The sequence below is a fragment of the Lynx rufus genome, unplaced genomic scaffold (genome assembly GCF_022079265.1).
Source record: "Lynx rufus isolate CCGP_SWC_20201006 ecotype Redwood Valley unplaced genomic scaffold, mLynRuf1.p SCAF_2, whole genome shotgun sequence".
Classification (NCBI taxonomy): domain Eukaryota; kingdom Metazoa; phylum Chordata; class Mammalia; order Carnivora; family Felidae; genus Lynx; species Lynx rufus.
This window is the reverse complement of record NW_025814834.1, coordinates 187,749,576-187,772,729: the sequence shown is the minus strand read 5'-3', so window position 1 is coordinate 187,772,729 and position 23,154 is coordinate 187,749,576. Positions and strand designations below refer to the sequence as shown.

Below are 23,154 nucleotides of genomic sequence, written 5' to 3'. Positions count from 1 at the left end.
CTTACCCTGGATTTCACATCTCCACTACCTGCTTTTTTTCTATGGCTGTGTATCTGTTGCTGCTGCTCAGAGGGAGAGCTCACCACCCCCTACAACCTTATGCCCTCCAGTCACCTCTGCTCTAGCACATCTTCTCTTGTCACCCAGGTCTATTTCTTCATTAATCCTTCCATCTCATCCCTCAATGTTAGTCAGCCAGCTCTTTATCTGTTTGAAGGGTCTAAACCTCCATGGTCTATGGAAGGTGGGTCTTCCCAAGGGATGTCTAGCAGATCCAAATCCAAACTGCCAATACTTTTGGAGGTCAGAGGGAGGTGCCATGTCATTCTCCAGCCCTTGCTTCCCCCAAAAGGCCAAGTAGCCCAACCCTGTGCTATCTTCAATAGCAGTTGGAATAGCCTCCCCTGACAATGATTCAGGGCCTCAGCTTACGTATTTTTTTTCTCTCAGTTTACATATTTTTATGCTGACCCTTACCTTTTGGCCCATACTTTATTGGCTAAAATTCTCTCAAACCTCTTCTGGCCTTTACACTCTCACAACATCCCAATAAGACCTGCTAGCTTGAATGTGAGAAGCACCATATAACTAATACAGATAATCCTACTAACCAAACAGTGAAATATTTGCCACGTACAAAGTCTTCATTCTCCCTCTTCCTCATCTTCAGCACTCCCACACACGACCCTGCAATCCAGGTCAGTTTTTCAGACTTAGGCCAATTCATCGTGGCTTACTCTGTGAGCACCTTCTTTCATTCCTGCTGCAAAAGTTCTGAGAGGCCACAGGCCGACTTGGCCTCTTAAATCTCCTAAATTTCTCTTAACATGAAGCCCATGTGACCTCTCCTCCACATTGTGAGCAGGGTTGATCATTCTTTGAGTCCCCACTGCACCAAGTACTTACCTACGTGATGTAATCAAACACTTAACAGTGGTTACATGTAGGTTTACCCTCCTAGACTATGAGCTCCTTGAGGGTAGGAATCATTTCTTACTTGTTTCTATGTCCCCAGCATCTAATACAGAGCTTGAAGTTACTAACCCAAGAGTAAAGAGAGGCCTTTGCATTGCCTCTAAGGTAGTTACAGAGAATAAGGCCCTCCCCATTCCTTTGCTTACTTGATTAAAGGGCAGCTCAGTGTCACTGTTCATTTATAGTCCCTGATTTCATTCATCATTTATCAATGGCTCTATTCTTTAGAACTCTTCCCCACAACCAACCTTAGCCCAGTGTCTAACAAAATCTGCATTCCAACAGCTGTGTCAGCCCTGGGGAGGCCACCAGGATAATAAGAGGCTAGGGGGAGGTTTCTTGATTTGTACTAAATTATGTGGTGATTTTGTTACCAATGACCCAATGCTCCCCAAGGAAAGTTCCTGGTCCCACCCCCAGGCAACTCCATAGCCCTAACTACACACCACAGCAGCTTGAAGGTATAAACCCTGAGGAAGATAGAGAAGCAGTCTGAATAGAGCAAATAAACCCACTTCGATCTGTACCTCTGCTATGCCAAACACATAAGGCAGCACCACCATGCATCAGTGCTCCACTCCCTGGGATGTATATTTTACTTCTACATTGCTATGTCTGCTCCAAATAAAGAAGGGCCCCTTCAGCTCTCACGTGAAGTTACAACAGGGCCAAAACCTGAACACAGCAAATGCTTGTTCCCATTCGGGGAGTGGTTGTGAGGAGCTACAGTGACAGTCAAAGAAAAGGGATAGCGGGGAGGTGGGGGGGGGTCCCTATGAGGGACCACCAGGAAACAGCAGCCCGTGAACGGGGGGTGGGGGGGGGCTTTTGGAGATGGAGGGGGAAGCACCATTTTTATGGAGGCAGCAACAAAAGGGACAAAAGGGCCTAGTGGGCTGTCCCATTCCTACCACCATCACTGGCCACCAATAGAGGAATTCATTTATGGTGACCCTGGAAGAAGGGCGTGTTAAAGCAGAGATATAAGTAAAAAGAAAGGCAATAATTGGTCTGATGGGCAAGGGAAAAATTATACCAGGAGTCGGGAGCCTGTGCAAGAACACTTACAGCTCACACAGTCGTCATAACTCAGCCCCCTCAAGCATTTTGTGCTCTGCTTATGGTGTTAACTTTAATGTCTTAACATATAACACCATCCGCACTAACACAAAATACTACACACGCCAGATGAGGCTGAGTTATAGTTGCTGTGGGAAGCATAACTTTGAATTTCCTGATTTTGGTGCATTTAATCTCAACCATAATGTTACATTAACGTCGGTTTTGCATTTCATTTCCCAGTTTAGAAGAATAGCGTCAGCGCCTTTGCCTGTCTGTACAGAAAAAAATGCAGGCTGACTTGAGGCCACAGGCAGATGGACCACAACCCAACAACCGGGCCCTCGCAATAAAAACCCTGGCCAGACCCCTCCTACTTGGAGGGGCTGTGACTAGGACAAGTGAATGGGGAGGGAAGAGTGGGTTCTTTCTCTAGGGAACTGCCTTTCTGTCCACTTGGGAGTGTACAGGAACCAAGGTAGCACACGGTAAGAGCGGTGTGCATGTGTGCACACTGGATGGGGGAGGGGGTAGGTGGTAGGGGGATTCTGCCTTTCAGCCCTAAATAAAGAAGGGAATCGATATAGTTTGATTTGTAGGGATCTTAACCAATTTCCTGTAAAGTTTTCCAAAATGTCTCTCTCACAAAGGACTAATAATGATGTACCAGCTCTAAGTCATACTGAAATCCTCCAAATGCCTCTCTTCTATATTATTCCTTCTCCTGTCACTATGAAACTTCCCCTACCCTACCCTCCCCAAATAACCCAGCATCTGGACAATTTTCTATAAAAAAGAAACTCCTTTACTCATGGTTCTAACTCAAAATGCAGATGGAGTTTCTTCAAGGTTTCCTTAAAAAAAAAAAAAAAAAAAAAAAGCCCCTGTGGACAAAGACCAAACACTAGAAAACCTCAACCCCAAAGGTCATTTTTCTCCCAAGTTATGGGCACTGGAATACAGATGAGAAGGAAAACAGTCGGCAGGGCTGCTGCAGATTAGTGAGAAAAAAGACTACACCCCAGAACCTGATGCCCAGCCAGAGGGCACTCAGGGAGGCAGGGCAGGCAGCAGCTAGGACATGGCTCCCCAGATAAGGAGAGCTGGTCTACCTTCTCCTTGGCCATCCGGATAGCTGAGGGTTACTTCTTTTCTCCTTGTGCTGTGGCCTATACCTCATTGTCCTCACTTACATTTGCTTTTGTTCCTTTCTAAATACTAAGGTGGTGAAAGAACCTGCCCCAGGTTAAAGATGGACAATTAAAGATCCCACCAAAGCTTTCAGGCTGCTTCCTGGGCCTTAGGGTCACAACCACCATTATTCCATGCACATCCACACCAAAATGAGCAACACGAACTCCTGCTAGCCAGGACAAAGGAGTCAGGATTCTCCTAAACCAGATAAAAACCTACTTCCCTATCAGGAAATGATTCCTAAAGCAAGAAAGGAATTGTATTTCTCAAATTGAGAGTCTCTAAAGCAACTTAAACCATCTAAATTAACATTTAAGTGAAAAAATGTTTTCAAATGTAAAAGTCTCATATTCAGCCAATATCTATCATGTTAATTTGAATCAAAACGTAAAACAAAGAGTGCAAAAACCAGAAAGTGAAGCCTTTTACGGGCAAACAGACCACTCCAGTTTCACCTAGCTGAACAAAGTGCAAGAATAAACAGCAAAAATGATGATAAATGGAAAATACCAGATGTTTTACCATGTTTATAACCAATACTGTTACTCACCCAAGTATAACAGAGCTTACACTTATTAGTTTTCACAACGCCATTCCTTTAGGACAGTCCCAATAAGCTGATTCAGGGACTTCTGAAGATCAGAGACAGATCAGAAAAATGAACCCCATGCCAAGCATCCAGAAAGATCCTGGCCCCAAACTTGTTTCTGCCTCTTCCACCCCCAAGGGGTAAGGCACACTCCCATAAGGATCAGAAATGTACAATACAGAGGACTCGAGTATTTGAAAGCAACTGGGAGCTAGGCAGGAGGAGAGCTGGGATGATCTGATTCAGTCCTAAGTCCATCCCCAGGAGGCATGCAGCACTTGCCCATAAAGTGTCTCTGCCAAGTGGGTAGCCCATTCTGAAAGAACACTAGGGAGGGCTGATTCAACTTGCAGCCCATCTTCTAGTCCTTTTCCTGTCTCTTGTTAAGAGTTCATTTTCGGGGCGCCTGGGTGGCGCACTCGGTTAAGCGTCCAACTTCAGCCAGGTCACGATCTCGCGGTCTGTGAGTTCGAGCCCCGCGTCAGGCTCTGGGCTGATGGCTCAGAGCCTGGAGCCTGTTTCCGATTCTGTGTCTCTCTCTCTCTCTGCCCCTCCCCCGTTCATGCTCTGTCTCTCTCTGTCCCAAAAGTAAATAAAAAAAAAAAAAACGTTGAAAAAGAGTTCATTTTCGGGGCGCCTGGGTGGCGCAGTCGGTTAAGCATCCAACTTCAGCCAGGTCACGATCTCACGGTCCGTGAGTTCGAGCCCCACGTCGGGCTCTGGGCTGATGGCTCAGAGCCTGGAGCCTGTTTCCGATTCTGTGTCTCCCTCTCTCTCTGCCCCTCCCCCGTTCATGCTCTGTCTCTCTCTGTCCCAAAAATAAATAAACGTTGAAAAAAAAAAAAAAAAGAGTTCATTTTCATTCTCATCCAAAATCTCAATCTTTCCGGTTTCCATTTAAATTCATTTCTTTTTGGGGGCGCCTGGGTGGCTCAGTTGGTTGAGCAACCAAGTCTTGATTTCCGCTTGGGTTGTGATCTTGCAGTCTGTGGGATCAAGCCTTGCATTGTGCTGGGTCCGTTCAGTGCTGACAGAGTGGAGTCTGCTTGGAATTCTCTCTCTCCCTCTCTCTCTATCCCTCCCCAACTCGTGCTTGCTCGCTCTCTTTCTCTCTCAAAATAAATGCATAAACATTAAAAAACAAAAAATAAATAAATACATTTCTTTTTTTTAATCCTTATTAAAATGAGGAGCAAGTTATTATTATACTCCTTGGAACAACTACTTCCCATATGATGAATTTATTTAGTCTGGACAAGAAATCAGTCACCAAAACCATATTCTATTTCTTTTCTAAGTCTTATTTTTGTGCCCCTAATGATTTGTTTTCCCTCTTATCCTGAGCTTTTCCAATTTCTCCACTGCCCCTGCTGACTGAAAGACCTAAACAGCACAGAGGCTCTAATGATGACCTCAGTAGAAGGATGACCCCAGGGGAAGGATGCTGTCCTATGTAGGACTGTCACCTTCTCCACTGCATCTTCCAAAATTTCCCTGAATCCTATCAGGATCCTGCTACCTGCAAACTTTATAGAAGATTTTTTTTTAAGAGACAGAGAGGCTCTAAGCTGCCACAAACAACAAGTTTCAAATCACTCCTGAACTACCCATTCCTTTCCTGAAAATGGTCCAATGGGTAGTCCAACAGAGCTGCCTGGCCCCAAACTCACCTTCCTACCTGTTGATCACAGCATTGTGGAGGCTTAATGAAGTAGAGATGCATTACATTTATCACTTACCCCAGATCCACTCAAATCCATCACTATGTCACAGCAAGAAGTTAGATTGATCTGACAGGATTTGCTCTTCTTCGCAAACCCATGTAAGTTATTACTCAGTACCCTATGCTCTTCTAGCTGTTTGCTGATTGATTATCTGACGATCAGGTCAAGTATCTTCTCTGGAATCACAGTAAACTAACGGGTCTATAATTTCCAAGATCATTCGTATTCCGCTTTTAAAGATAAGCAAGACAGCAAATGCTTCTCTCTGAATTCTCTAAAGCAACAGCTAATGCTTTCTAATAATGAACCAGGGCAGCCAATTCTTTAAGTGCCCTTGGAATCACATCATCAGGGTTCATTGATTCTGGAGATAATCTTTAATCAGGCCCAGATCCTGGTAAACGGCATGGAGTCCTACCTCAGCCTAGGTCAGAAAGGCTGTGGTGCCTAAGTCTGGGTGGGAAGTTGGTGATACGTGGGATTTAAATCTGTATTGCATTATATCTTCAGCATTGCAATAAATAAATAAGTAGAACAATGCCCTTGAAAGAGAGATGAAAGGTGATACTGACAGACCAAATTCAGGCATAAATCAGGCTTCACCTTGAGCAACATTGACAGGACCCTCTGTAGGACAAGAGAACAGAGCTACATAATTATCTGGGCTTATAATCTAACTGAAAAATGCAGAAATAAACATACATAGGCATGTGCCAGAAAGCAGAACACAGAAAAAGCCATAAAGGAAGTGCCAAGTGATCATGAGAGTTCAGAAAAGGGATGAATCATACGCAATACGGATGTCTTGGATTTTGGACCCCCATCCCATTAGGGCTTACTCAGTAATTGGAATGTACATCAGTAAGGGAAATAATACGGTATGTTAGGATACGGATCCCTGATTCCCAACCCGAGAGAACGTATGTAACCCAAATTCCCACCCCATCACCCAGGCACACCCACCACAGAATCTCCAATAGTTTGGGGGGCAGAAAAGACTCTACAGCATGGGCAGGAGCAAGACGCTAAAAAAGTTAAGGGTGGCTCAGGTAGCACCCAAACCACATTCCTTCCCTTTTATACAAAGGTCTTTCCCTCGGGACATTCTCCTCATTCTGCTCCTGTCTTCCCAAGCCTCCACAGGCCTGATTCCGATACTCCCAAAGACAGACCACTACTTGACAGTAGAACAGGAAAGAGGAGAGAGAAAGAGGAAGGTAAAAGTGTGGTGGCATCTGCTTTATGGAAAATAATCTACTATTCTAAAGATAGAACCTCTTGAGAAATGAACCCAGTATCTCTGAATGGACCCCACTCCTCCAGTCTCCCAAGTGCCTGATGTTATAGTCCCCTTTTCTCCCTCCACCCTACCACTGAAAGCTTTTCCCAGACTAACATGTCTACACATCCCAAAATTACTCACCTAATAGCCCAGCCCCACAGGGAAGAGTTACAGTCCTAGAGCTGGGCATACTCAAGGTTCCCACACTACAATGAACTGTCACATCAGCTCCCAATCATTCCCCAAAAACAAACAGCAAGCACAGGTACCTCTCTGCTGCTAAACCAAGCTTCCTAGTAGCACTACCTTAAAAGTTTGTAAAAAGTCTCTGAACACAGTTGATGACTAAGAAAAAAAAAAGGAAGCAAAGAAATTTTCCTGACAGACCAACAGTCGTACTTCTTCAGGTTATCTAATGCTGCAAAACACATCATCCCCAAACTCATTGGTTCAAAACATCACTAATCATTTCTTATTTCTCACAGTTTCTGCAAACCAAGAATTCAGGAATGGCTCAGCTGACCAGCCTGGCCCAGGGTCTCTCCTGAGGTTGAAGTCAGATGTCCACTGGGGCTGGTGGATTCACTTCCAAGACGGCACCAAGACACACGACTGGCAAGCTGGTACTGGTTTTTAGCTAAGAACCTCAGTTCCTGTACACCCATGCCTCTCCACAGGCTGTTTGAGAGTCCTCAATGCATGGCAGCTGGCTTCCTACAGAGTGAGCGATCCAAAAGAGCAAGGTGAACTATAGTGCTTTTTATGGCTTAGCCTCAGAAATCACACAATGTCCTTTCCACTGTGTTCTATTGGTTATACGCGGCTAGCTCTGATGTGTGGGAGAGAAACTACCAAGGGTATGAATATCAGGAGGCAAGGATCATCGGGTGCCATCTTGAGGCTGACTACCACAGTATTCCTTAAAAGAACATGCAGCAATAGCAGGAGAAGGAAGGAGGGAAGGTAAAGGAGAGAGAAAGGATGGGACCAAAGGAAATATTTTGATTCCCAAAGGCTGAGACCAGAGAGAAACAATATGCCCAGTTCTCTCCAGAGACTTCTCAGGTCTACCTTACCCTAGCATGCCTGAACCAAGTCCGGTTTCCCAGGCAGGAACTCCAGATGAGTAGCTAAAAGCCAGGAAGACATGAGAAAGTTCCTCTGGAACCCAGAAAGCAAGACTGTCCTCCCTCCCTCCTTGCCCACCCCACCTTTTCTGAAGCAATGATGCAACAGTTACCTGAGGATGAATCTGTGGCTTGTCGCACGTGGCCTCAAAGTCCAGCACTAAAAAGTAGTGATACCTCTGGGGAGGAAAGGGCACCATTGCCGCCATGGATGCGCCAAAGCCGTGGGCCGCCAGTTTTCTGGTGGATATGGAGCAGAACTCCGGAACACCACAGGGAGAAAATAAGTGGGAGCCCAGCACTTTTCTTGCTCTTGAAAGTAAATATGAAGAAAATCGAGCTGCTCCAGTCTGTAAAGGTGCTAGCATTGAACATCCAGAAGCATCTAAAACTTAGGGGAGGAAAGTTTAAAAAAAAAAAAAAGAAAGAAAGAGAAAAAAAAAAAAGAACAAAGAGCCTGGGTTACTCCCCTCCCACTGTGGCCCTGTTCCATCTGGTCTTCAGGAATAGTCACACAACATGAACCACTCCCCAGTGTTTCTGGGCCCCTTTTCTAAATCAACAGTATTTATTACTGAAGTTCAAGACCCTAACACTGGCCGCTGCAGCATTATGATAGCTCTGAGTCTCCAAGATCATTCTCAAAACAACCTGCAACGCTGGCCTTCATCTTTAAACGGAGCTCTAAAGTTCAAAAGAGAAGAGAGAGAAAAATTCTGTGGTCATTTCTCAGGTGGCAACAGTTAACATAGAGCTAAGGTTCCCAAAGTAACAGGAGGTGACCCAGCTGCACAATCAGTCCTGGGAGCTAAGGAGACTCAGACAAACAGTGGAAAACGCCCAAGATTCTCTCCTCAGCTCCATTACAAACCATTTGCCCCTGGCCTTCCAGCGTGTCTCACATCTCCACATATCCTCCTCCCTTCTCCCAAGGTGAAATGGAACACAGCCAATCACAGGGGAGCTTGCTGGTGACTCCCCAGCCCCCACACCAGTAAGTGGCACCCTGGGGGAATGAATGACGCCTGGAGAGCACAGCTGGCAACAGCCTCAGGCCTTCACATTTGCTGCCTTTAGACATACTCACTACTAGAGGCCCTGAATGACTGTGGGATTTTTTTTTTTTTTTTTTTTAAATAGGGAAGAAAAAGAGAAAACCCAGATGTGGCAGTAATGGGAGCATTGCTTAAAAAAAAAAAAAAAAAAAAGTCTAGTAAAGTTTTCTGAGTGAACATGTGCAAAAAAAAAAAAAAAAAAATCCAAATCACTTTTCAAGTTTTCCCTTAAAATTTGCAGAATATCTGTTCCTTAGAGGGTTAACTAAATATAAAAATCAAAGTCTAAGTTTTACTCACAAATAACTCAAACTTCCTTAAAATAAAAAGGAACAAAGAAGAAATTTTGTGTTTACCCCTCTTACACCCAACATTCAAATTCCCTCAACTTTAATCCTCAAAGTCAAACAAGAAATCTCACTGCTCAATGCAGAAATGGCCATAGTTTATGCCTTCTGAAGCCCCATTCTAATAGAGCCAAAAGCTTGCCTCTGAAAGGCTACAAATGGGCACTGGCCCCCTCCTGCAGGGTTGAGGGGGTAGTAGCCTGTGAAGTCCAGAGCATACTCAGAAGCAATGAGGTCACTACTACCTGAGCGGGCCTGGACAATGGCAAGTATCACTCCACCTCCTGGCTCTCCCCTGACTCACTGCATGACCTACCATAACTTGCCTGCATGTTTATTAGGAGACATGCTAGTGTGGGTCCTCAATTTCCCCATCCTTGTAGTGAGATTCCATGAGGATTCAGAGGGTCTAAGACTGAAAAGTGAAAAGTATTTTAAGTTCTTCGTGGTCCTACAGAGCACAGCGCCTGCTTTACACCATGGCTTTACAGCATTTCCAAAACACAGTCCAAACCCCTCAGCTCAGGGTAGACAAAGGCTAGCTTGGATTTCACTACAGAATCCCTTGGAAAGGCAAAGAGGCCAATATCCCTTTGAAAGCCAGAATCCAAAATAACTTCACATCACCTACCCTGAACAATACTGGGGGCCTTGCTGAGATGGGAGACACCAGTCTGCTCAGATTATGCATTAGAATTTGGATCCAAAGTCCCTCAGAGCCTTAGAACTCTTCTCTAACTCCCTGAAGTCAGACTAGGGATAAGGACTTTAGAGAGTCCTAATGTCTGGCAATATGTATATATAGTATATATAGTATATACAGTCAACCAGACCCCATCTGCCAAATACTATAGGCAATTAAGCATCGTGATTAAGTAGGGCTTCCAGGTTTGAATCCTGGCTTAGCCACTTATTTGCCATGGAACCTTGGGCAAGCTCTGTTCTTCAAACCCTCACCTGTAAAATGACAAATATAATAGCTCTTACTCAAGTGAGAATGAAATGAGAGGACAGATGTAAAGCACTAGGAGCATTGTCTGGCACATAAGGGCTCAATAAATATTAGCCTACTAGTATTACTACTAGTAAGTAGTAGTTACCACTAGAGTTACCACTCTATTGAGCTATGTATGCCCACCTGGCCAAGCCCAGATCCTCATACTTGGGGCCTATAAATCCAATGATGCATAAGGCAATCTCAGAGAGTAACATCAAAATCTCCTGCATGCCCAGGATGCTCTAGACCCCCCATACATCATACTGTCTGTGTCCTATCCCTTCAACGAACAACACATTGATGACCAAAAGCCTCTTGCCTGCAGGCCTTGCCTTCTCACCTGATTTCACCCACATCAACAAGTTTTTCTTGTAGCAAGTCTTGAGAATAGATAGGAGACCAGGCCTATCTATATATATATAGATATATCAGTAATCACTGGATTCCATACTTCCCTTACTTCTAAAAACCAAGTCCAACTTGAGTCAAGAAACAAAGAGCAGCTCTTCCTCTTCCTTTCCCAAAAAATTCAATCTAATGGTTTTAGAGCCATTAGTTGTGGCAGAGGAAGACAGGTATCTACAAGTTGAGGTGGGGGGAGCAGAAGAGTCTGGGGTGAGGGTGGGGGGTATCAGAGCCCAAGCAGAGTAAGGAAGGCAACTATACAGAGGCAGGAAGGTGTGATGTAGCATGTCAGAGCCCATGTGGGGTGTGGAGGGCATGGCAAAGGGTCAGGAGATGGTGGCAAGTCTGATGCAGGGAGTCATGGGCAGGGTAAAAGAGGCAGTCAAGAGAGGGAAAGAGCAATGGCAACAATGGGAGACTGGTTACATACAGAGGGATTGATCAAAGAAGGATGTGTATTAAGGGTAATGAGAACCAGGTTTCTCATGGCTAGAGGATGTAATTCAAGTAGGGAAAGAGGAAAAAATCCAAGGTGTCAAATTGAAATTGAAGGAAACAGTGTGAACTCATGGTATCAGACATATATAATACATAAGAATAAAGCTAAATGTAAATATGAGTATGAATATATAAATATACACACACATATATTTTTTAGCTCTGTCTCCTGAAGGGCCAGGGAGCAGCAACACTCCAGCAGAAATGAGCACACCTAGCACCCAGTTGCCTTCTAAACAACATTCTTCAGTGGAAGAACCAGAGCTCTTTGGAGAAATGGTTGATTCTGTGGCAGGGAAAGTACAAGATGAGTCTGGAACATCTTGTTTTAGGGCCAAAAAGCAAGGAAATGCTCAAAGAATGAAGGCAACTTATCAAAAGGATGCAGAGGCCAGCTTGAAGGGACTCCTACTGGCAAATAAATAATGATATTAATAGATACTACATTGGATTAAAAAGGAAACCATGAGTCTATAAAGCACAAATTAATTAACTAATTAAAGTTTGATGAGGGATATTCACATAGTTTCAAACTATCTCCTCACAGAATGCTTATTAATCATAACAGGAAGTATACAATGAGGAAACCGGGCAGACATCACCTTAATCAAGTGATCAAAATGAACATTATCAATAGTGGGATAAATGAAAACAGTGCACCACATGATAGGATGCAATGAGAAGAAAGCATCATTTCTGTGATATTCCTGTCAAAGATGCATAATCTAAGTCTAATCATGAGAAAATATTCAACAAACCCTAATTGAAGGGCAGTCTACACAATAACTAGCCTGTAATCTTCAAAAGTATCAAGGTTATGAATGTAAAGGAACTTTTACTGAGCAAAGTCTAAAGGAGGTTAAAGGGACTTGGTAACTAAACGCAATGTACATTCTGAACTGGATCAGTTTGCTACAAAAGAACATTACTGGGACAATTGGCAAACTGGAATGGGGTTTGACAATTAGAATGAGGTAAGGTACCAATATTAATTTCCTGGTTTTGCTGGTTGTATTGTGGTTAGGTAAGAAAATGTCCTTGCATGGAGGAAATATACTCAAAGCATTCAGGGTGATGGGGCATTAGGTCAGCATTAACGGTCAAGCAGTTTCACAAAAAATTCTTTGTACTCTAACTCCAACTTTTATGTAAATTTGGCCTATTTGAGACTTTTAAAAAATGATTTTAATCTATATGCTGCAATGTGGTTTAAAAGAGGGAGAGAGAACAGACGGTATGTGAGGGTGCAATCTCTCCACATTGCCCATGGAAGGTAGGCTATAAGCTCTCCTTCAGCAGGGAGGCCAGCAAAAGCCAGCCCCTAATGCATCAAGTCTCCATGATAAGAGCTCCCACTCAATGGCCCCTCACTGGGCACTCCTGCCACCATTAGAGCCTTCTTAGGAAACACCCCTGCACACCCTGCAGAGGCATCCCATCTGTCTTGCACCCTCTGGCATCTTAGGGATTCCCTAAAGTTCCCTAAACTTCAGTCACAAGTTTGTAGAGTATAAGCCTGTAACTTGTATCATCAATTGGGACTTTGAGTATCTAGTCAAGGGGCAGAACTCAAAAGATCAGTTTATGATTCTATGTATTTGATACCATCTTTCATCAGAGACCAAGATTTAAACACATTTATTCTCAGACATCCTTTTTCTTCTCCTAGCAATAAAAGTAGTAAGTAGCCTATGGCAAGGAGGAAAATAAATGATTCCCTCCTCAAAATGAAAGGACCAGCCCCTCAATGGGGACAGGACAGTGGTAAACAGGGACTGCCATGGGGCCAGCCCGATTTGGAGAAACAGGTCTGCGCCACAGCCCCTGGAGGATGGTCTCTGTGCAGAGTATTTACACAACAGACACCAACGGCTCCTCTGCAGCCATTACTGTCGGTCAGGTAAATAACGCATGTGCCAAAACACACATTTAATGAGGGAAATAATATGCCTTTATAAAAAGCCTCAATCTGTATTTACCTGAGAGACCAGAGAAGCACCAAATCACCAGATTAGTGGAACCACAGAGGAGTCATTCTGGTGTCTTGGGTAAATAGACATTTTATATCCTTCCATTACTGAGGGGGGAAGAGAGAGCAAAGGGAGGGGGCCCATTCTTTAACATCCACATACACAGGCCACAGGAACCTGGGGGATAGGAAAGTAGAGAAGGCTATCATGAAATATGTGGTCTACTCCCACCCCATCTCCCCAACTGCAAACACAGTTGATCTTTGAACAACACAGGAGATGGGGGCACCAACTCCCCCTGCCCCCACGCAGTGGAAAATCTGCCTATAACTTTTGAATCTCCAAAAACTTAACTACGAAGAGTAGTTGACCAGAAGCCTTACCAATAACATAAACAGTTGACTAATGCATATTTTATATATGTAATCTATATGGTATTCATACAATAAAGATAAAGATGTTAAGAAAACTGTAAGGAAGAGAAAATATATTTAAATATATTTACAGTACTGTACTGTATTTATGGGGGAAAAAAATCTACCGTTAAGTGGATCTGTGCAGTTCGAACCCGTGTTGTTCAAGGGTCACCTGTATTTGGAATCTCTGAGGAGGGTATACATAGGCTTATACTATCTCTGGATTCAATCCATTCCATCGAAAACCAGACTGGGAGGCAGGATACATTCCAGAGAAACTCTAAGGCACTAGAGGCAGACTCTGAGTCCAGCTGACTACAAGCACCTGAGACAGCTGCAGCTTCCCCAGTTCCTAGTCCTAGGGTAAGTCCCTGTCCCAAACTGACCTTTAGTATCACAAGTGCTCAGGCACCTGAGTCACAGAGGCATCAACAGAGAACAGGGTAATACCTGTCTGGAACCTGCTCAGTCACGGGCTCTGTATTAGGCAGATAAAAATAGCCCGGGAAAAATATAAATAAACTGCTTGCCTTCAAAAGTCATAATCTTCAATCTAATGAATGCATCTTTGCTGCCAGAGCACTTTCTGTGAAAATCACAGATTGTCCAAGGTGAAAGAAAACCTAATGGGAGACACAGTACAGCCACCTAGGGAAAATGAGCTCCAGGAAGAGAAAAGGGCTGCCCAAGACTCACATAGGAAGCAAAAACATAACCCAAGGCTCCCAACATCCATACCAGGGTTTCAGACCAATGCCCCAACACAAGGAACAGGCCTCACCGCCCAACCCCCAAGCTTCTCTGCAGTCTCACAGTGGAGACCAAGGGCCTGAGGGCTTGGTCTAGTCTGCTGAAAGCTACAGGTTGAGGCAGAACAAAGCTTGACATGCCTTAGAACCTCTACACCACTTTTGGGGCGCCTGGGTGGCGCAGTCGGTTAAGCGTCCGACTTCAGCCAGGTCACGATCTCGCGGTCCGGGAGTTCGAGCCCCGCATCGGGCTCTGGGCTGATGGCTCAGAGCCTGGAGCCTGTTTCCGATTCTGTGTCTCCCTCTCTCTCTGCCCCTCCCCCGTTCATGCTCTGTCTCTCTCTGTCCCAAAAATAAATAAACGTTGAAAAAAAAAAAAAATTTAAAAAAAGAACCTCTACACCACTTTTGATGGCACCAAAGTAGAATGGAAGCAAGAACTGTAAAGCTAGGTCCTCACCTCAACAAAACACTCTCCTCCTCTCTACAACCTGTCACTCCCTCAGCCTGTAGCTACAGCTGCTTCTGCTCCAAAGCAGGGCTGGGGAGACCATTCCCAACCTCAGAAGAAGCTGCTAACCCCAAATTAACAGGAGAGCTATAGTAACTATAGTCCTGGAGACCTTCAGGAACACCAAATTCTGATGGCAACGTCACAGGCCACAGGAGGCTTACTCTCCTCTTCAATTAGCTATCTCAGCAGCTCAAGGCAGCTCATAAAAAGAAGTGACTGATTTGCCTGTTGTTTGCTAACTTACCAGCCACACCCAGTAGTTTGGGCCAACTCCTTCAGGGGGCCAAAGCTGGGAAACATTTCTTTGCAAAGTCCTACAAGTCAGTTGTGACATCCATCGCACATGAGAAGGGCAAAGGTTTGTTTCCTAAAACACCATAAATAGGACAGAAATGGAGGAAGGGCATAGTATGTACTCGTATCCCTTTAAGTACCTCCCACACTTGTAGACAGCATCTGACACCAGAAGAGAGGTACTAAGAACCTCCCGTATCCTGTTTGGAAACAGGGGTAGAGAAACAAGGAGTCACACAGCCTGGTTGTTTAAACACTGGAATTAGACAAGTCTAGGTTGAAATACTGACTCTACTACATATTCTTTTTTTTTTTTCTTTTCTTTTCTTTTTTTTTTAAAGTAGTCTCCACACCTAACATGGGGCTCAAACTCATGACTCCAAGATCAAGAGTTGCATGCCCTACCAACTAAGCCAACCAGGCACCTCTCTACCATACATTCTTAATAACAATAACTATAATAATGAATAATGATACCTATCTGTTTAGGGTTCAGTTCAACCACACAATGTATATAAAGCACTTGGTGTGTTGAAAGTATGAAATAGAAGGGAGCTAATATTGTTAAGGCATGAGAAAGAGGAAAGGAAAACAAGATTTTCTGAAAAATCTATTATAAGCCAGGCACTGTATTAGTCATCTACATATTTCATGTCATTCAGCCCTCCCAACTCTCAGGCAAAGTGGGGAACAGTATTCCCATTTTACATACAAGAAAACTAAGCCTCAGAGGCACTCAGTTCTTCAGGGCCCTATTCTCCTCTCCCATGTTTGAGGGCCCACATTCCCTACTTGATTGAGTCCCAGATCATCCAAAGGGCTAAAAATGCATATCAACTTCAGTTTTTCCTTTGAGTTAAGGTGTGGCTTTAACTAAAAGTAACTCAACCATAAGCGATGATAAGTCTGTCCAAAATCACCCAAATTTGTTATCATAATACATTTATTACATTTTAACAAGAAAAACAAATTGCAGCCTTGGGTACAAAAAACAGAAACAGGAAGTGGTGCCTTGGATTAAAACAACTGTAGCACAAGAAACTCAAAGCCTCTTCTCAAACACAATTCCAGAGGAGGAGCAGAGGAACTGGCAGGGGTAGGGTGACAACCAGAACTTGCTCAGGTCCCCAGATGTGATGTTTCCTTTTACAAATCTGTGCCTTGGCAAATGCTACTTTCCCTCCTTTGGAATGTTACTTCCATTTTCACCAGGCAAATTATTGCTCCTTCTTCAAAATGCAGCCCAAAACTCCCTTTTAGTAGCTTTCTCTGACACTCCATCAGAAAGCTAACTGTTTAAATGTGATCCAGTAACACATTTTACTCCTATTTCATAACTTTTGTTTCACTATATTGTAAAATTTTAGTTAATCTATTTCTCCTACTATAATTTTCAGAGTTAGGTGAGAAGGATGTAAGATAGCAGGTATAGGTATGTGTATGTGTGCATGTGTGTGTAAAAAAGCATAATTTCTTTGACTTGTTTCTTGTCAGACCCTTTAATGCATTTTAAAATTTCAAGTAGCATTAAAGAAAAGCATAAGATTTTTTTTTTCCACCTTAATAGTGCAGGAGTTTAAAAACTCTAAGAAATGGGGCGCCTGGGTGGCTCAGTCGGGTAACTGTCTGATTTTGGCTCAGGTCATGATCTCACACTTGGTGAGTTTGAGCCCTGCATCCGGCTCTGAGCTGACAGCTGCTTGCTGACAGAGCCTGCTTCAGATTCTGTGACTCCCTCTCTCTCTGCTCCTCCCCTGCTTGTGTGCGCACACATGTGCACGTGCGCTCTCTCTCTCTCAAAAATAAATAAACTTTAAAAAAAAATCTAAGAAACACAGAGATAGACACAGATCCTTAAGGGCAAGGACCACATTTTACTCATTTTTGTATTCCCAGCACCCAGCACAGGACCAGGCACAAAGTTAGTGTGAATCAATGTTTGTTGAATGAATATGCCCAAATTTTTCAAGTGCTCTGGAATCAGAACATGTTAGAACAGAGCACACCCTAAGCCCCAAGCAAAGCTTCTTTTTTCTCTTTCTCCTTCTTCCTAGCCCACCCTATTCTGTCCTCCCCAGTTAAAGACAGAGAGAGACACCACATTGCCTTGGTGCTGGAATACTATTAAAAGGATTAATTTAGGGACCGGTGTTTGGACTGTCACATCCAATCACTACCCACAGATCTACAGCTTCCCAAATCAAGCTCATGCAAAGAGGAATCAATTGCAAGGACACAGAGGGTCTGAACAGGCATACTAATGGCCTCCTGAGGTGCCAGCGGCCAGCTCTGACACTCCCATAAATTATCTGCCTTTTGATTTTACCTGTAGCTGTGGGGCACAAGGCACAATTTTGAACATATCAAAGCAATCTCTTGTAACCCAAGGCTCCCCCAAGAATGTCCCCAAAGAGGGAGGGGCTAAAAACAATGACCCAAAGGGAATCTGCTTTCCTGGTCCAAGCAGTCATCAATTAAAACCCAACAGGACCAAGTGGATAAAGTGGGACCCAAATCATTTCTAGCACATCTGGACAAAGCATGCATCAGTCTGCAGTTCTGCAATGACTACATATCTCTCACTTGAAGGAAGAGAAATCACAGCAATAAACTAACACAATTTCATCTGGAGGCAAATCTGCACTAGCTCTGACAGTACCTTATAGCATGACCTTGGGCAACACACTTAACCTTCATGGGCCTCAGTTTCCTCACAAGGGTAGCAGAGACAATAATACTGACCACCTGATTCATTCCTAGAGTGATGGTGAAAAGTAATAAAAAACATTCAAGAGGCACTTTACGAAGATGTAGGGCCACAAGGGTGGAAACACTAATAAATGACCCTAACCAAATGGGAGAAATGACTGGTCACACTTTGGTGAATTTCTTTCAGGTAGCTGCTCACTCAATTCACTTCACTGATGGTACTGGGGCTAAGGTCTACCCTGAAGAAAGTTCTGATTTTCTGGACTCCTGATGTCTGAAAATTTTCCATTATGAAGAGTGGCCCCTTGCATTAGTTATAACTTCCTCCTGTCTACTGGCTGCCACCACCAGTGGTTATGTTTCTATCATATGGCCTTAATGACAACTCTGAGGCCCCCAAACATACTAAGCCAAAGGCCAACTCACCCTATTGTGGGCTGCTTTTTAAAAAAATTATTGTGTCAAATACTATTAGTGACAAAAGTTATTAAAACACTGTGCTAAGAACCTTACATACATTAGCTCATTAAATCCTTTAATAAACCCTATTAAGTCCCATTATCTGCATTTTACAGATAGGAAAGTAAAGCTCAGAGAGATAAGTCACTTGCCCAAGGTCACTTAAACACCATAATATAGGCTTTCAGAAACCTACAGACTTCCTTCCAGCAATGCAAGCAGGCTTACAGAAGGAGAAAGACAATTCATTGGGCACTCAACAGATACTTTATTTGCCTCCTGTGCCTGGCATATACCATCATATCTGAACCAGGAGACAGTCCCCAAAACAGAAAAAGGTCATCAGTCTGCTACAAGCAAGGAAAGGAAAGATTGAGTACGACATATAACAAAATGAGGACAATTCCCTAGAAAGCTTAGGAAAATGGGTCCTTCTTTGTATAGTTCAAAAAGTTTAAAGCAACTGACATTAAGCTATGAGCCCTAAGACCAACATCCCTACCAGGGTTCCATTTATTCCCTACTTCTTGGATTAGAAAAGACTTCCCCAAACCTTTTCACTCATTCTACACCTACTTCCCCTTCCTACATCTTTTCTAGTCTGTAAAATAGGAGCTGGTATCACCAACTCCTTTGGTAGACATGCTTTAAGCTCTAGTCAATGGCCAGGAAATTAATAAAGAGAACCAGTATATACATTATGCAAAAATTCAGTTATACCCAATTTTTAAGTGTCAAAATACTGCCTCAAAGGGGTAAATATAAAATGCTGCCCACGTAACTATCACAGGCTCCCTACTGGTCTCTGCCTTCAGTATCATCCCCTTCAGTCCATTGTTAACGCTGAAATCAGAGCAAATGTTCTAAAACACAAATCTATTTATCAGTACACAGCTTAAAACTTTTTAATGGCTTCTTACTGCTCTTATGATAGTCTGATCCAGGTGTTGGCAAACTGTTCCATGGGCCAAATCCAGCTGCCACCTGTTTTTATCAAGTTTTACTGGAACATAGCCATGCTCATTCATTTTCATACTATGCTTTCATGCCGTAACAGCAGAGTCGAATGGAACTGAATAGTTGTGACAGAGACCCATGAAACCTAAATAGTTACTATCTGGTCCTTTACAGAAAAAGGACCTAGTCTCTTCCTGACTAGTCTAACTTTTTCTCCATCCATCACCTAATCCTAAAAGCTTAAAAGGCCTTGGCCTCTGCTTACCTTTCCTGCTTCATTTCTCATCATATTCTCACACTTCTTGCCCACTGGGTACGCTATGTTTTAATCACACTGAAATTCAGTTTCTCAAACCCAACAAAACTCTGACCTTCACACTTGGTCCCTCATGTCTTCATCTAATTCTAGATGAGGGGGTTCTTTCCTCTGAGAAGCCTTCCCTGAGCCTACAGGTCTGGGTTGAGGACCTGAGTACTCCAAAAGCACCCAAACTTACCCTACCATAGCACTCCCAGAGTGTATCATAACTGCTTCTTTACTATCTTTCTCTCCCCAGAATTTGTAAGCCCTGTGGCATCAGAGACAGCAGCCGTCTTGTTTACTACAATTCCAGGACCTAGCAAAGCACCTGGCCCTTCATTATTGAACAAACAGCTTCTGATATCCTGGATATCAATCATCAGAGTCTGCCTTTTTAGTCAGTCCTGATCCTTATAAAATGGATAGACTGGGATTAACCATTCACCCAACAATGACTCTCAATCCAAATCAAACCAAGATCCCAAAGGCCTTGGTCAAATGCATTATCAAAGCCAAATGAATGTGTTCCTCCCTATTATCTTAAGCTGTGTATTTCTCAGGATGAAAGACTGTTCTGGCTGTATTCAACCTTCCTGAACCTAAAGTAGGCACTCATGCAATGCCCACAAAGAAACCATGACAGAACTTGAGTCTGTAGCCCACCTCCAACTATCACCACTTTATAGACTTTTGGTACATTTCAGTAGTCTTTGAGCACATGGCGTCTTATCAAAAAAAGCTACAGAAAAAAACAGTCTGCACCAACCACCATCCCCTCGCCCTCCAAACCCAAATACTCATAAGAAAGAAGTCAAGCCAAACTTGACCATGCAACAGGATTCTCACCTCTCCTTACTTCGAAGATGCCAAGACTGCCAGCTGGGGATGCTGAAGGTTCTGTGAGAGCTGGAAAGCCCCAATGCTGTGGATAAATACACATCTCTGCAACAAGTCTATTTCAGTATAAAGGATCAAATCCCCAGGGGCTGCTGCTGTTTGAAACAATTTAAGAGTCCAAATCTCAAGCCCCTAAACTCAAAACTACTTTGGGATAAGTTATCTATATGGAAGAACAATGCCTCAACAGAGCTTTTGGAAGCTATATATATAGTACCATATATTTTCGGAATGATGAATTTCACGTTCTCTGGTAGCATACTTCTCTTCATAAGGAGGTTATCTCCTAGAAACACTAAACATTTATAATATCTGAGCTTGGACTAAGAAAGATGGCCATGAAGTGGTGTCTCTCAGGATAACACCAGAATCCTAGTCTACTCGAGGATGGGTAACTGGTAAGGCTGATAATATTCAGAACTCAGGAACTGAGGCCAGGATTGGAGGAGGGGCTGTTTGCCACAAACCCACAGGTCTTACTGCAAATGGCCAAATAGACCATTAAATACTTACAGGATACCTCCAGGTCTACCTCAAGTCCTAAGAAATTCAAAGTGTAACCAAACCCTAAGTCAAATCATTAACGGACACCTATCATACTCATCACCTAATTTAGATCTTTCAGAAGATTAGAAGCTGCAGAGGTGCTCCTGTAAGTGGGCAATGCCCTTTGCACAAAGAAACACAGGTTTGGAACCAATCTATTCCTGTCTACCACTCTACACATTTAAGACTTTAGTCTACTCAAATCCCTTAGGAAAGACCACTCACCAACCTAACCGACCACAAAGAATACACTTTTCAAAATGAAAGAGAATAAAGGCACTTTTATTTGGAAATTTCAAGTTGGAAGGAGAGCTCTCAGCCAAGCTCTAGGACCTAGCTAACCGATTATTTACAGGATCTTTGGGCAGGAATTGTTAACGAGCTTTTAATTTGGAGTGCTTAAGTTGCCAAAGTGCTCTGAGCTCCAGTGAAGCACCACAGAATCCATAAAGGAAACCTTATCAATCACTTCCCAGCAGCTCCCTTCCCCCACAACCCACCTCTCTGAGGAAAGGCAGCCAAGTGGGTTTCTAACCAAGATCACAGACACACACATTAGTGGAGTCACACTCCAAGTCCCTGTTTATAAATTGGCTTTTAAATGGTAGGGGATTCAGGTATAATATACTTAAGCTCCAGGCACGAACCCACTAAAACAAGGCATGCCATGTATGATAAAGTCAGAATAAAGCAGAATTTGATGAAGCCAATTTCTGGTAGAAACGCTACAGTCAAGAATCAATTCAGCCAATCACAACCTACTATAGTTCAAATAGCGTATAGTTTTTAACCAATGGGATTCGTGGTTTTTTGCCCCTCAGCTCACAGAATGATAAAATGTCTGATAAGAGCTAATACCATAGAGGTGGCCAGAGACCTAGAGCAGAGACAATGACGGGCATTATCAATTTGCAAAATCCAACCCTAAGGGCAGAATCCAAACCCCCCATAAGGGGCCACATTCAGCATCTTCCAAGTCAACTAGGAGCAGTTACATTTTGCAAGAACTCGCAGTCAAGCCCTAATCCAAGTTCATGCTTTTTTGTTTTAAGAAAACACCTGTTGCTGGAACATTTGCAGGAAAAGCAAACAGAAAGCTAGCTAGGTTAGGCCCCTTATTCGCTCCTACCATCGCTACTACTACTGCTACAGATTTACAAATAGGTAAAATGCTAACACCGTGTGTGTGCTGGAGAGGGAAGAATGGGTTATTCTATCTACCACCTCTTTACTGAGTTATGTCCTCTGTGGTCAAACCTCTTGCTCTTCCCTAGTAGCCCTAAGTAAGAAGTTAGCACCCTTAATCACCTCACCCAGTCGGTCTTGCAAAGCCCTGCCCCGCTCCCTCTCAGCCCGAACGTTATTCAGTAGATCATGCATCCAGGGTGAGCACGTGGGCTAGCACCCCAGGTTGCACATAGTGTGCGCGCCGCGACCCTCACCCCGCATGCATTAACCAGGGCCCAATCTGGGGGGCCTCTCCCCATCACCCACCCCAGGGTGTTGCCCCCAACTCGGACCCATCCAAGTCCAGGGGAGAGTAAGGGGAGGGGCAGGGGGCCAGGAGACCAGCCCTCCTTCCCAGGGCCGCCCCCGCCCCCCGTCAGCGGCGGGAGAGGCTGTCGCCATGGCAACGCCCCCTCCTCGGGGCCAGCGCGGCAGGCTCCCTCCAGGTGCAGGCCCCGACGTCTCCCTCGGCCTCAGCAGGCGCTCGGGGCAGTTTACGGCGGCGGGCGCGGCCCGCGCCGACTGCGGCGCCAGCCAGGCAGAGGCAAGGCCAGCTCCGCCCGCTCCCCACCGCCCGTTCCCGGCTGCCTCAACAGCGGCAGCCAGCACCACGAGTCCACAACACACCGACTCACCTCCGCGCACTCTGACCCCGGCCGACGCGACTGACGGGCGGGCGCGGTGGCCAACCACTGAGCCCGCCGCTTGCTTCTCCGACCAATGGGCTGCAGGGGGGCGGGGCTTCTTCTCCCCAAATGCTTGCTCTCCCGCCGACATGCGCGGTAAGGTCTGTCAAGATGGTGACTCCCCGCGTCCGATCTTATGGGACTTGTAGTTTTGAGGTTGCACGTACTCAGAAGAGA

General features: G+C 44.3%; 1 protein-coding gene across 2 annotated transcripts in view; it reads right to left on the bottom strand.

The window, feature by feature from the left end:
* Nucleotides 1-22,879, bottom strand: part of ERI3 (ERI1 exoribonuclease family member 3) — a 127,953-nt gene extending 105,074 nt beyond the window's left edge. Inside the window, exons 1-3 of one of the 2 annotated variants that reach the window (XM_047084554.1) lie at nucleotides 22,559-22,879; nucleotides 20,468-20,543; nucleotides 8,064-8,341 (exon numbers count right to left, since the gene is read on the bottom strand). In XM_047084554.1, the coding sequence (XP_046940510.1) occupies nucleotides 8,064-8,341; nucleotides 20,468-20,543; nucleotides 22,559-22,693 (489 nt within the window). In that variant the 5' untranslated portion in view covers nucleotides 22,694-22,879. Of the gene's footprint in view, nucleotides 1-8,063; nucleotides 8,342-20,467; nucleotides 20,544-22,558 lie in introns of those variants that run through there. The other variant, XM_047084555.1, reaches the window with a different exon arrangement.
* Between the last annotated feature and the right edge of the window lie 275 nt (nucleotides 22,880-23,154).